This window comes from Macaca fascicularis, chromosome 3, assembly GCF_037993035.2.
Source record: "Macaca fascicularis isolate 582-1 chromosome 3, T2T-MFA8v1.1".
Lineage (NCBI taxonomy): Eukaryota > Metazoa > Chordata > Mammalia > Primates > Cercopithecidae > Macaca > Macaca fascicularis.
The window spans coordinates 5,692,878-5,705,231 of record NC_088377.1 but is presented as its reverse complement, the minus strand read 5'-3'; the positions used below and the strand labels follow the sequence as shown (position 1 = coordinate 5,705,231).

The following is a 12,354-nucleotide window of genomic DNA, read 5'->3' as shown; positions in this document are numbered from 1 at the left end:
TTGAATTGAACTAGGACCTGTACTTCCACTAAGGTGCTCTGTCTGGGTTTCTGGCCCTTCCAAAATGAGCACGCCCTTCTCCCAGGTTGGAAGAGCTCTGAAGAATCAGCCCTGCACCATCCTCTGGCTCTCCCAGGGTGCATGCTGGGACACAGAGAGCCTCTTGCTTTCCACGTAGTTGGTCAGCTGGCCCTGATTCTGGATAATTTCACCCCTGGCTCAGCAAGCCTGGCTGCTCCCAGCCCTGCAGGGTGAAGGGCAGCTGCATAAGTAATGGTGGCTGCATAAGTGCCTGCTGGCATGTTTCATGTGTTATCCCATTTAATCTCAACAGTCCTAAAAGGATATTATTTTCCCCATTTCACATATTTTTTAAAAAATCTGAGTTTAAAAAGTATTAAATAAGTTGTTCCAAATCTGCTAGTTTGGTGAGGAACTTTGATTGACACCCAAGTCTGACTCTAAACCTAGGTTATTTGTCCCTTTAGTTTCTAATGGATCTGCTCAGTGTTTCAGCCAGGCAGTCTAAAGCAGTGGTTCTCAAACATTTTTTTCTCAGGACTTCTTTATACACTTAAAAGTGACAGAGAAGCCCAAAGAGCTTTTGTTTATGAAGGTTCTGCTATTGATATTTACTGCATTCGAAGTTAAAAGTGAGGAGCAACATGACAAAACCCTGTCTCTACAAATACACACACACACACACACAAAAGAAGTAGTTGGATGTGGTGGCACACACCTGTGATTCCAGCTACTCAGGAGGCTGAGGTGGGAGGATCACATTGAGCCTGGGAGATTGAAGCTGCAGTGAACTATGATCATGTCACCTTACTCCAGCCTGGGTGACAGAGTGAGACCCTGTATTAAAAAAAAAAAAAAATTAAAAGCGACAAATTTTTAATTTATTAATTCACTTAGAAATAAAAACAATACAACCATTGCCTGTTAACGTTAATAGCTTTATGAAGAACAGTTTTATTTTCCAAAACAAAATATCTAGTGAGAAGAATGACATTGTTTTACATTTTTGCAAATCTCTTTAATGTCCTTAAGAGAAGACAGCTGGATTCTCAGGGCTCCTTTTGCATTCAGTCTGTTGCAATATGTTGTTTTCGTTGTAGGTGTGGAGAAAAACCTAGTTTCACACAGATACATAGTTGAAACAGTGAGGAGTATCTTAATACCCTTTTCAGATAATTGTGTGTATTAGTCCATTTTCACACTGCTGATAAAGACATACCTGAGACTGGGCAATTTACAAAAGAAAGAGGTTTATTGGATTTGCAGTTTCACATGGCTGGGGAGGCCTCACAATCATGGTGGAAGACAAGGAGGAGCAAGTCACATCTTATATAGGTGGCAGCAGGCAAAGAGAGGGCTTGTGCAGAGAAACTCCTATTTTTAAAACCATCAGATCTCTTGAGACCCATTCACTAGCATGAGAACAGCACAGGGAAGACCCGCCCCCACGATTTAATCATCTTTCACCGAGTCCCTCCCGCAACATGTGGGAATTATGGGAGCTACAAGGTGAGATTTGGGTGGGGACACAGCCAAACCATGTCATTGTGGATATTATTATTTGATACTGCACCAAAACTTGATGCATGGTAGTTTACACTGTTATGTTAAAATTAATTGCTCTATCTGGCACTTTGAATGAACCTTTCCCACTCTAATGATTGTATATATGTATATACTTTTGTATAATGATTATTATACATCCATCATTTGAAAAGTGCTGGTTCACTGAGTCACACAGACCTTCCCCGTGCACAACTGAAAGCTCCACTGTAGACTTCTGAAAGGATGAGAACAAAAAGCGCAGCTGGGGTCTTTGTATTCAGTTTTGACCTTTCAAACTCCCTCCAGGGTCTCATGGATCCCAGGAGTCCCTGAGCTGCACCTTGAGACCTGCTGGGCTGTAGTGTAAATTGAATGATCACTGAATGCAAAGCCCTATGAGAGGATACGAAAGAAATAAAACATTAAGCCCAATATCTTAACATTTAAAAAGAAAAGCATGTGCAATTCGGTATGTGAGTCTGAGGAGAGGCAAATGAAGACCTGAACATATAAGTTATGAAGCAGAAAAAGCCATTCTGGGTCTCAGTGTGTGTGTGAGAGTGTGCGTGTGTGTGTATGATGTCTACATCTAACTGTGCTGCATCTACATTGTGATGACTTGATGTTCCCAAGCCACAGAGGCACATTGTGCCAGCCTCTCAGGAGCTGAGGGGTGACTGGAGAGTTTGGAATGACCAGAGGCCTGTGTTGGCCAATGGGAGTGGGGCAGAGTAGAAGCAAGGCTTAGAGGAGGCCTTTAAGGAAAGGCAGGACAGAATGTAGTGGGGAAGTGCAGACCCCACACTGTTGGGACCACAGATTGTTCATCCTAGTCCTTCTGAAGGAGGTGGGGACAGCCTGAAGTATGCTCAGCAAATCAGAGCTGAAAGCAGGCTTCCCAAGGCCACTCTAGGCCTGAAATGGCACTTGACCATGTTGACCAGACAGAGCTGTGAATGAATGTACCTTCAAGTGACAATGACGTGCAAAGGTCCACTCCCCTGATTGGCTCTGTCATCTTGAACCATTTGTTTTTTCTTTTTTAGATAACATGTTTTATTGAAGTGTAATTTATATGCAGTAAAATACACAAATCCTTGATGTATATAGCTCTATAACTTTTTAATATAGGATTCTTGAATATTCACCAAGACAAAGACAACTTTCTGTTGCTCCAGAAAGTTTCCCTTGCTCCACCTTACTCAACACCACTCTGCCCCTGCACTCAGGGGAAACCACTGTTCTGACTTCTGTCACCACAGATGAATTTGATCCATTCTTCAACCTCGTTATACAGTATGTATGCATGTCACATTTGAGAGTCATCATGTTGTTGCCCTTGTCAGTGGGGCATGGTTTTTTGTTTGTTTGCTAAGTTGTACTCCACATGAATAGACCAAAATTTGTTCCTCCATTTTCCTGTAGATGGAATGTTGGGTTGTATATGGTTTGCTGCTATAATCATATGTAGATACTGTGGACAGAGGGTATGCATTTTTTTCTCTAGGATCTAACTGCCATAGCTGAATTGCATCCACCCCCACCAAAACAAAAATGAAAACATTCATAAGTTGAAGCCCTCTTCCAATTAGATCGCTTTGGGGTGGTTGGAGATAGGGCCTTTGGGAGGTAATTAGGCTCAGATGAGGTTATGAGCGTGGGCCCTCATAATAGGATTAGTGCCCTTCTAAGAAGAAACACCAAAGCCCTCACTTCCTCTCTGTTTCTTCGCCATGTGAGGACACAGTGAGAAGACAGTGAGAAGTCTGCAAGCCAGGGAAAGACACTCACCAGGAGCTGAATCAGCCAGTACCTTGACCTTAGACTTTCCAGCCTCCAGAACTGTGAGAAATAAATGTCTGCTGTGAAGTCCCCAGTGTATGGTGTTCATTACAGCAAACAGACTAAGTCTTGCCTAAGGAGACTAAGACACATGGCAGGTGCCTTGGTGTTATATATAACAAATATTTGTTAATTTGATTTTATTTGATCTGTGTCTATTTCAAAGGCAATGTCAACATCAAATGACAGTCTAGAGGGAAAAATGTACAATGAAAATATTTTTAAAAACAGTACTCCTTGTTATTGATGATGTTTTATTTTAAAAGGAAATATGCAATTTAAGTAATTTAAGGAAATGTGATGCACAACGGTCCACTGGGCAAAGGACTTAAGTGGACATTTCTCCAAAGATGATGTACAAATAGCCAACAAAAGTGTGAAAAGATACTCAACACTGCTAGCCATTAGGGCAATGCAAACCAAAACCACAATGAGATATCACTTCATACCCATTAGGAAGGCTATTATTAAGGAAAAAAAAATGAGAAAACAACGTGCGTTGGTGAAGATATAGAGAAATTTGATCCCCTGTGCACTGTGCGTGGGACTGTAAAATTGTGCAGCTATGGAAAACAGTATGGTGGTTCCTGAAAAAAATTAAGAATAGAATTGCCATATGATCCAGCAATTCCACTTCTGAGTATGTATCCAAAAGAATTGAAAGCAGGATCCAGAAGAGATATTTGCACACCCGTGTTCATAGCAGTATTATTCACAGTAGTTAAGAGTTAGAAGAAACCCAAGTGTCCATGGAGGGATGAATGAATAAACAAAACGTGGTACCTACGTACAATGGAATTTTATTCAGTCTTGAAAAGAAATTTTAACACATGCTATATAGCATGGATGAACTTTGAGGACATGATGCTAAGTGAAATAAACCAGTCAAAAAAGACAAATACTGTATGATTCCGCTTATATGAAGTATCTAGAGTACTCAAATTCATCGAAAAAGTGGAATGGTGGTTTCCAGGGACTGGGGCAGGGGTAAATGGTGAGTTGTGCAATGGGTACAGAATTTTAGTTTTGCAAGATGAAAAACTTCTGGAGATCAGTAATGTGAATTTATTTAACTCTATTGAACTTTACACTTCAAGATGGCATTTTAAAACCACATTTTTTAAAAAATTGAAAACAAACCCAGAGATAAAAGCCTTACCTCTGAAATCAGGTGAGCTAACGATGGAGGTAAGATTGGTGGTCAGTTCATATGTTTAAGGGAATTGTTCGAACTAGCTGGAGAGTGGCTTCTTAGTATTCTTGCAAAGCACATCCGAGTGGCATCCAGACTCAAATGGGCCATGCTCAGGCCCAATGCTGGCATGATTCTTGAGTCATTAGGAAGGATTCCTTACTATGGAGACCCCTGTCTTCTGGTCCCTCTGGTTTGCAGGTGGGGATGAACTGGAGGAATAAAGCCACATTGTCCACAGGACATGTGTCCCTAGAACTTCCCAGGAACAAAGACAATGGTGGAGGGAGACTCAGGGCCAAGCCTGCCAGGGTGACCCACAGGGTGGATGATGTCCCTGGGAAGGCAGGGCACCTTGGGCTTCTTGAGAGAGGAGAGGCAGGAGCAGAGTAGAATACCAAGAACCAGCCGGACCCTGGGGTGGGGACTGGGTCTCTCGCAGACCCTGCTTCCATGGAGCTCTCTTCTGTAAAAGTGACCAACTGGGCTCAGAGTTTTAACTTGCCCTTGGTAGCCTGAGGCCACTGTGACTGTCATGGGCCAGAAGTGCTATAAAAACCTGATGAATGTTTGGATTGAAAGTGTACCCATGGATGGGGAGAGAGGAGCTATTCCTGTTCGGGGATCCTGATGTCTTCACACACCTGCCTGACCCCCACTCCTGAAGCTCCTTGGTCATCATATCATATAAAGGAGGACTTGCAGACCTGTGCTATGGCCAGAGGGGCTGGGCATGGCCCTTGCTTCACTTTCGCAGAATGAATTCATCATCCTGGCAGTAAGAGAAAAGAGGTGGGGCGCCTGCTGGGCTGGGCTGGGCTAGGCTGCGACTGTTCTGGAGGAAGGGAAGAAGACCAATGGCCTCAGACGGTGGACATGGACTGCGAACTAGGCTGGGCCTCTGCTTTGTCGTTTGGGTCATGCTTTCCTTTCCTCTTGGGAGACATTAAATGGGAGCCTAGAGGGCGGAAGCATCAAGTGGCGCCGTTTCCTCCCTTCAGAGCCAACCCTGCTGGGCTTCTTGGGTCAGATCATCCCTGGCCCGGGGTCAGCCCGGCGGGGAAAGCAGCCCCCCTCCGCCGAAAGCAGCCCCCCTCCGCCGGCGACCTCAGAGCTCTCGGGCACAGCTCCGCAAACCTGCCCCTCCCACGCCCGCCCCGCGCGCCTGCCGGGTCCGCACCTGCACCTGCCATTTGCCCGACTGGCCGCGCACCCAGCTGGCCCGCCCCTGCCCGACACGACCGCTGCCCGCCCCTTGCCTTCCTGACCCGGGGCTCCGGTGGCTGCTGTCGTCTGGGAGCTGCCGCCAGGGCCAGGAGTGGAGCGGCACCTGGAAGATGCGCCCGTTGGTCAGCGGTGAGTGCGCCCCCGCCTCGGGGCAGGGCTAGGGGCGGGAAGGAGGACACCGGGGGGAGGGTCGCTTCCTGGCCCTGCCTGGGACCCTCCAAACTGAGCAAAAGGGTGAGAGCTGGCGCTTGGCGCCGAGGTTAGTCTTAGACCTGGGATCAGGAACGTGGGAAGCGATTCCAGAGAGGGCGAACAGTGGTGGTTTCTAGCAGGGTTCCCCGACCTTGTTTCTCGCGCTCGCCCGGCCTATTCCTGCCGCCCCAGCCGGGGTGCATGGGGTAGGAGAGAAACCTGGAATGTAACATTGTAACATTTTACTTGGAAAGTAGGTTGGAGGGGAGCCCAGGCACAGCCCCGCACCCCTCCTGGGCTCCCCACGCTTCTCCTTCCTGGAGAGTGTACATGCCTGCCCGCGCCCCTGACCTCGCACGCCAGGTAGGGGCTGGCCTCTGCCAGTTGATAAGGCTGTTTTTTTCCCCCATTTTTCAAACGACTTGACACTGTAGACGATTTGGAAAAACAGGAAAAAGGAAAGGAGAAACCCATTATTTTGACCAGTCATCGCCGTTTCTTGCAGTCTGTCTTAGCTGTGCCTCAGTCCTCTGTCACTTTCCTGTCACAGGCCATCTCGGGTCCTGGTGTCCACTGCCCTGGCCTCAGTCACACATGCCCTTTCTAATTGGTTTTGCGGGTCTCCTCCTATAATCTGAAGAATGTGGATTCCTCCTGGAGCGACGCAGCCTGGCTGTGTGAAATGGAAGGTTCAGAAGTGGGAAGTTCTCTGGGCCTCTTCGGTAGATCACTTCCTGGTCTGGGATCTCAGGTGCTCTGTGGTGAGGGTGTTGGACTAAACCATCGCCATTCCTGCCAGCACCAGCATTCTGGTGGTGATCACACTCCAGCAAGTTCTAAATGCTGTCTTTTCTGCACCATTCCCAAATGTAGGAGAGCCGCATTTTCAGATTTTTGCTTTGTGTAAAATATTCATATTTTCCTTAAAAACTATGAATGACACTGTTTTTGATAACTTGTGTGGATTGTAGGAGAGGTATGTATCTCCTTCCTTAGGGCACCAACTTTCATTATAGCTATTCTGGAAGAGTGTCTTCCATTATTTCTGTATTGTATAATTATTATTTCCTGGTGACTTATGGACAATACTGAATATGATTACATTGCTTTCCCTCACTTTTGATTTTATGAACTAAAGATCAGGAGACATTCTTGGAGTGGGCGTTGTCCTGGACGCTTCTGTCCAGTGCTGGGTTTGCTCCAGGCAGACGTTCCCAGGAGGGACATTCAGACTGAATGGAAGGAGCAAGTTGAGCCGCCACCATGCCTTCACCTGCAGGGCCTGGTAGTGGGTATCTTAATGCCTTGAAATGGGCATTGGCGTATGGACAGTCAAGGCGGGTTATGCTGCACACCTGCTGTGGTGTTTCAGAGTGGCCCTTCCTAGCACTTCTGCCAAAAAGCCCTCCTGCCCAGTGCCCAGGACAGTGATGACAGTGGACACTGAGGCCAGCAAAGCCTAGGATCCCAAAGACAGTGAGTCCCAAAATATGGACCATCTACCCTCAGCAATCCTGGCCTCTCAAGTACAAAAGGTGTGGGTGTGGCCTTCATGGTGAGGTGATCTGAATACATGTTGGCAAGGCAGCAGTGACAGCAGCTTCCCTGTCCTCATTCAGGTTGAAGGAAATCCCATCAATAGAAGTGGATCCTAGGGCCTGAGATTGCCCTTTTTAGGTGGCCCTTGGATTGGAGGGAGAGAGAGAGCCCTAAAATCCTCCTAGCTGTAACCCGGTGTCATATCCATTTGGTTTCAGGATTACTTTCTTTCTGGCACTTTTTAGATGTTTATTGTTTACAGACAGGGTCTTGCTCTGTAGCCCAGACTGAAGTGCAATGGAGTGATTATAGCTCACTGCAGCCTTGAACTCGTAGGTTCAGGTAATCCTCCTGCCTCAGCCTCCTGAGCAGCTGAGAGTACAGACACATGCCACCATGCCCAGCTAATTTTTTTAAACTTTTTGTAGAGATGGGGTCTTGCTATGTTGCCTAGGCTGGTCTTGAACTCCTGGCCTCAAGTTGAACTCCTGGGCTCCTCGGCTTTCCAAAATGCTGAGGTAACAGGTGTGAGCCACTGCCCCCAGTTTCTGGCTCTTAAGTGAAGCAGCCAGGGCGCTCCTGAGACCCCTGTGGATCTCAGAGTGGGGATTGGCTGGGACACGTGCACGTGCACCCACACACATTCACACAGAGGCAGACACACTAGAGGTGAGTCTCTTAGGAGAAAGTTCACTGGCTTTCCTCCTGTGCTAAGAACAGCCTTTGCTCTAACACTCATCCTGTCTGCTGCTCAGCAAGCACAGTGGAAGACATTTCCATGAGCCGATGATGACTTTATTACCTTATGGGGAATGGCAGGATCCTGGTTACAAAATCACAGAAGTGTTCCTGGACTCTGTACTTCCTGCCCCGCCTCTGAAGCTGCTGGGTCTCCTCCCCTTGGGGCAGGCCCACCGGGGCTCCGGGAGTTGTCTTAGTGGAGGCCCTGGGCTCCCAAGCTTTTTTCTTCCCAAGTGTGTCCCAGCTTAGGGGCTGATTCTTCCCTGCTGCCGGGTGTCTGAGCCTCTGTCTTGACAGGCTGCCTTGGCTCCTGCCCATCCTGCTTTCACTCCCAGGACTGAGCTGATTGTTGGTGTTCAACCCACAGAGAGGCTGTGCCACAGCTCACCCGGTGCTATGTTGGGGCTGAATTGTGCCTCCCCGCACAACTCCCCAACCCCCTTTACATGTTGTCATCCTAATCCCTGCCCAGTATCTCAGAATGCGACTGGATCTGGAGATAGGGTTGTTAAAGAGGTATTTCAGGTATAAGGAGGTCATCAGGGTGAGCCCTGATCCAGTCTGATTGGTGACCTTATAAGGAGGAGATGAAGACACACACAGAGGCCCTGTGAGGACACAGGGAGAAGACACCATCCACAATCCAAGGAGAGAGGCTCAGAGGAACCTTGATCTTGGACTTCCAGCCTCCAGAATCTTGAGAAAATAAATTTCAATTTCAATTTTTTTTTGTGAAAGATGATGTCTTGCTGTCACCCAGGCTGGAGTGCAATATTGCAGTTGTAGCTCCCTGCAACCTCAAAGTTCTGGGCTCAGGCAATCCTGCCTCAGCCTCCTGAGTAATTGGGACTACAGGTCTGCACCGCCACACCTGACTATTCTTTTAAAATTTTTCTGTAGACATAGGGTCTCATTATGTTGCCCAGGATGGTCTCAAACTCCTGAGATCAAGCCATCCCTCCACCTTGGCCTCCCAAAGTGCTGGGATTACAGGCATGAGCTATTGAGCCCAGCCTAAATGTCTATTGTTGAAGCCTCCCAGTTTGTGTTAGTTTGTTACAGCAGCCTGAGGAAATGATGCTGCCTGCCTGGATTTTGTCTGTCACGTCCTGGCTACTATGTCCTGCCCTCTCTCTCGTGGCTAGGATACTGCTGTGACTTTGTGCTAGACCTGAGCACAGGCTGCTGGTCCAGCTTACCACCCATCTTCTGATGATGGGCTGACCCCAGTAGCGGCGGCTGGATCTGCCTCCGGACTCTAGGTCATGGCTTCTCCCAGCCAGGTGCATGTTGTAATCTAGACTGTCCCCAGCCTAGAGGCCATTGGATGCGCCCCTCACCCAAAGCACAGATACTCTCTAGTCTTCCTGGGAGTCCTGAAAAGTGTCCCAGAAGAGAGCTCCCTGCCACACCAGGACCCGCCATGGGCTAGCTACCTACCCTTCTTCTTGTGAGGACACTTGGCTTATTTATTCTCCATTTTCTTCTCTGTCATGTCCACCTATTTGTTTTTGTTCAGCTGAGGCCATAGTTACCTCTTCCTTTGTGTAGCTGCTTGTTACACATTCAAAAGGTAGATAATGTTCCTTTTCAACCTGCTCCAAGCTAAACAGCAACTTGTTGCTCAGGATCTCAGGTGTGGCGTGTTGTCTAGAAGAGCCTCTGAACATTGTCTGGTTAGCCAGTTTCCTTCTTCAAATACAACACTTGGATGAAATAGTCCAGCTGTGACCCACATGCACAGGATACAGGGGGCGGTCCTTGCCTTTGTCACAGCTGTTGTCATAGCCCACTCTGCACTCTGTGTTCATCCAACAGAATTTTCTGGAACATCAGTGACCCACACAGTGTCCCAGGCATGCTGCGTGGCCCTGGAGGGAGGCTTCTGTGGCATCTGTGTGGGCGCTGTGGCTGGGCTGCGTAGGGAAGAGCACCCTCTAGGCAGAGACCACTGTTGCAGAGGAGTGAGCCCGGGAGTGTAGCGCCCACAGGTGGCTGAGCACAGCCGTTGGCGCTGCTGCAGGAGAGGGACCTGCAAGCTCACACCTGTCTCATTTTGTTTTCTGTGTCTGGTTTAACTACTTTGAGATGCCCCTCCAGTCCCAGAAACTGCACTGATCACACTGCCTTGGGCCTCTCCCCAGAGGAAACCACCTATGCTTACTAGTCTAACAATCTTAGCAGTTTGGAAATTCAAAATTTAAAAATGGTGTTGAACTATGCACTCGAAAAAGCAAAACAAAGCAAAACCTCAAGGCTAACCAGAAACATATCCTTCCATCCCCATGGCTCCCTCTGCCGAAGCGCTGGGCCTCCAAGCACAAGCACACGCTGCCTTGGTGCAGTACAGCCAGTGCATGAGCTGGGGACAGCTGGGTTCCTGAGAAGGGAAGGACGATCCCTAGGTGCTGGAAGTCCAGCTGAGGTCCAGAGCTGCACCCTGGGTGGGTGGAGGTGTGGGGCCCATTGTTGGGTCCTTCAGACTCGACATTCCCTTCTCTTCCTTTCCTTTTTCCTCCTTTCCTCATTTCCCCTTCACTTACTTTCTTCTTTCCTCCCTGTCTCTCTCCCTTCTTCCTTCCTTCTCTTAATTCTTAGGACTGTACCTATTAGCACATACTTAAATGCATTAGGCACATACACCATAACCCATCCTACTCAGGGCCTGTGGTCATCCCTGCATGGTAGCAATCTGGGTAAGCGAACTGCTGAATGAGTTCTGATCTATGCTGTATTTAGGGAGCAAATTCTAAAAGCCTCGGCCATGGGTTGCCTATGAAAAGACAGAGAGCTGCCCCCCAGACCTCTGGTGGCCCAGGAGGACATCAATGTCTTTTCCTTGGAAATTGTGCTGCTCACATCAAACAAGAGAAGTAAGATATTGTTGCCAATCAACCAGAAATATATCTCCAGGGACTTTCTGTCATTGGGAACCTTGACTGGCCCAGCAGGCACATCCGCGATGATAGAACAGGTTTGGGGACTTTTCCCCAGTGTTATGTGACCAGGCCTTGATCCAGCAGGAATCTGTTGCATGCTTGCTGGCGTCAGCTACTATTCCCAGTGCTGGTGATATGGAAATAAACCAAAGGGACAGAGCTTTACCCCTGAAGTTTCAGTGTAATTGCAGGAGCGTGCTCAAATCCAGGGGGAATGAGCCACTTTTGTTTTTTCAGGTTCACGTTGGGCATGCTGGTTCACAAGGTGCTTGATTAGCTGTTTTGACATTAACATTCAAGGAAGCACTTAAGACCCAAACCAACAGCAAATACAACTTGCCCTTGAAAGCATTCCTGTCTTGTTTGTATTCTCTGATACTGTCTACTACGAAGGCCCTGACACCGCCTCCCACCTTGCCTATAGCTCAGTCCCCTGACACTGGGCCAGGATGAAAAGCCACAGAGGGATGGGGAGAGCCAAGGGCCGGGGCCACCACCAAGTCCTTCACAGCAGCTGCTTGGTATCCTCTCTGCAGGCCCGCTCAAGGTGGTGTTCCTGGTCCTTGCCTCCTTGTGTGCCTGGTATTCGGGATACCTACTCGCAGAGCTCATTCCAGATGCACCCCTGTCCAGTGCTGCCTATAGCATCCACAGCATCGGGGAGAGGCCTGTCCTCAAAGGTGAGTGCCGTGCTTGGGGCGGACGGCTGCCTTCATGGCTTGTGTGCAGAGGGAGGAGTGGTGGTTTCTGCCCCAGCTTGGGGCTTGGGGGGCCCTGATGGCTTTATATCAGGAAGGAGGAGGAGAGAAGTATTTTGCAGTTACTCATTTAGGTCCTACACCATTCTAAGGCATGTGCCGCTGCTGACCCCATGTGAGACTAGAACAGTGTGGCTTCTGGTTACCAGCACAAACCTGCAGCCTGACCTTGAACTGTGCTCTTTCAGCCCAGATCTTGGCTTCCTCCCATGGGAAGCACAGGAGGGTCCAGGTTCTGTGCTCCAGAATCATTTTAAGGTTTCTATCAGACTGAATAGCTGTTGGAAAGTCTTATGTAATGTCTTGGGAAGCAAAAGCGAATAATTGAGTAGATGTGAAAGAAAGGTCAGACATTGTA

General features: G+C 48.2%; 1 protein-coding gene across 3 annotated transcripts in view; it reads left to right on the top strand.

Moving 5' to 3' along the window:
• The first annotated feature begins 5,859 nt into the window (after window positions 1-5,859).
• The window catches only part of FAM3B (FAM3 metabolism regulating signaling molecule B), a 57,959-nt gene continuing 51,464 nt past the window's right edge, over window positions 5,860-12,354 (top strand). Inside the window, exons 1-2 of one of the 3 annotated variants that reach the window (XM_005548653.5) lie at window positions 5,860-5,956; window positions 11,775-11,918. In XM_005548653.5, the coding sequence (XP_005548710.1) occupies window positions 5,938-5,956; window positions 11,775-11,918 (163 nt within the window). In that variant the 5' untranslated portion in view covers window positions 5,860-5,937. Of the gene's footprint in view, window positions 5,957-11,774; window positions 11,919-12,354 lie in introns of those variants that run through there. The other 2 variants (XM_065541359.2, XM_074033983.1) reach the window with 2 other exon arrangements.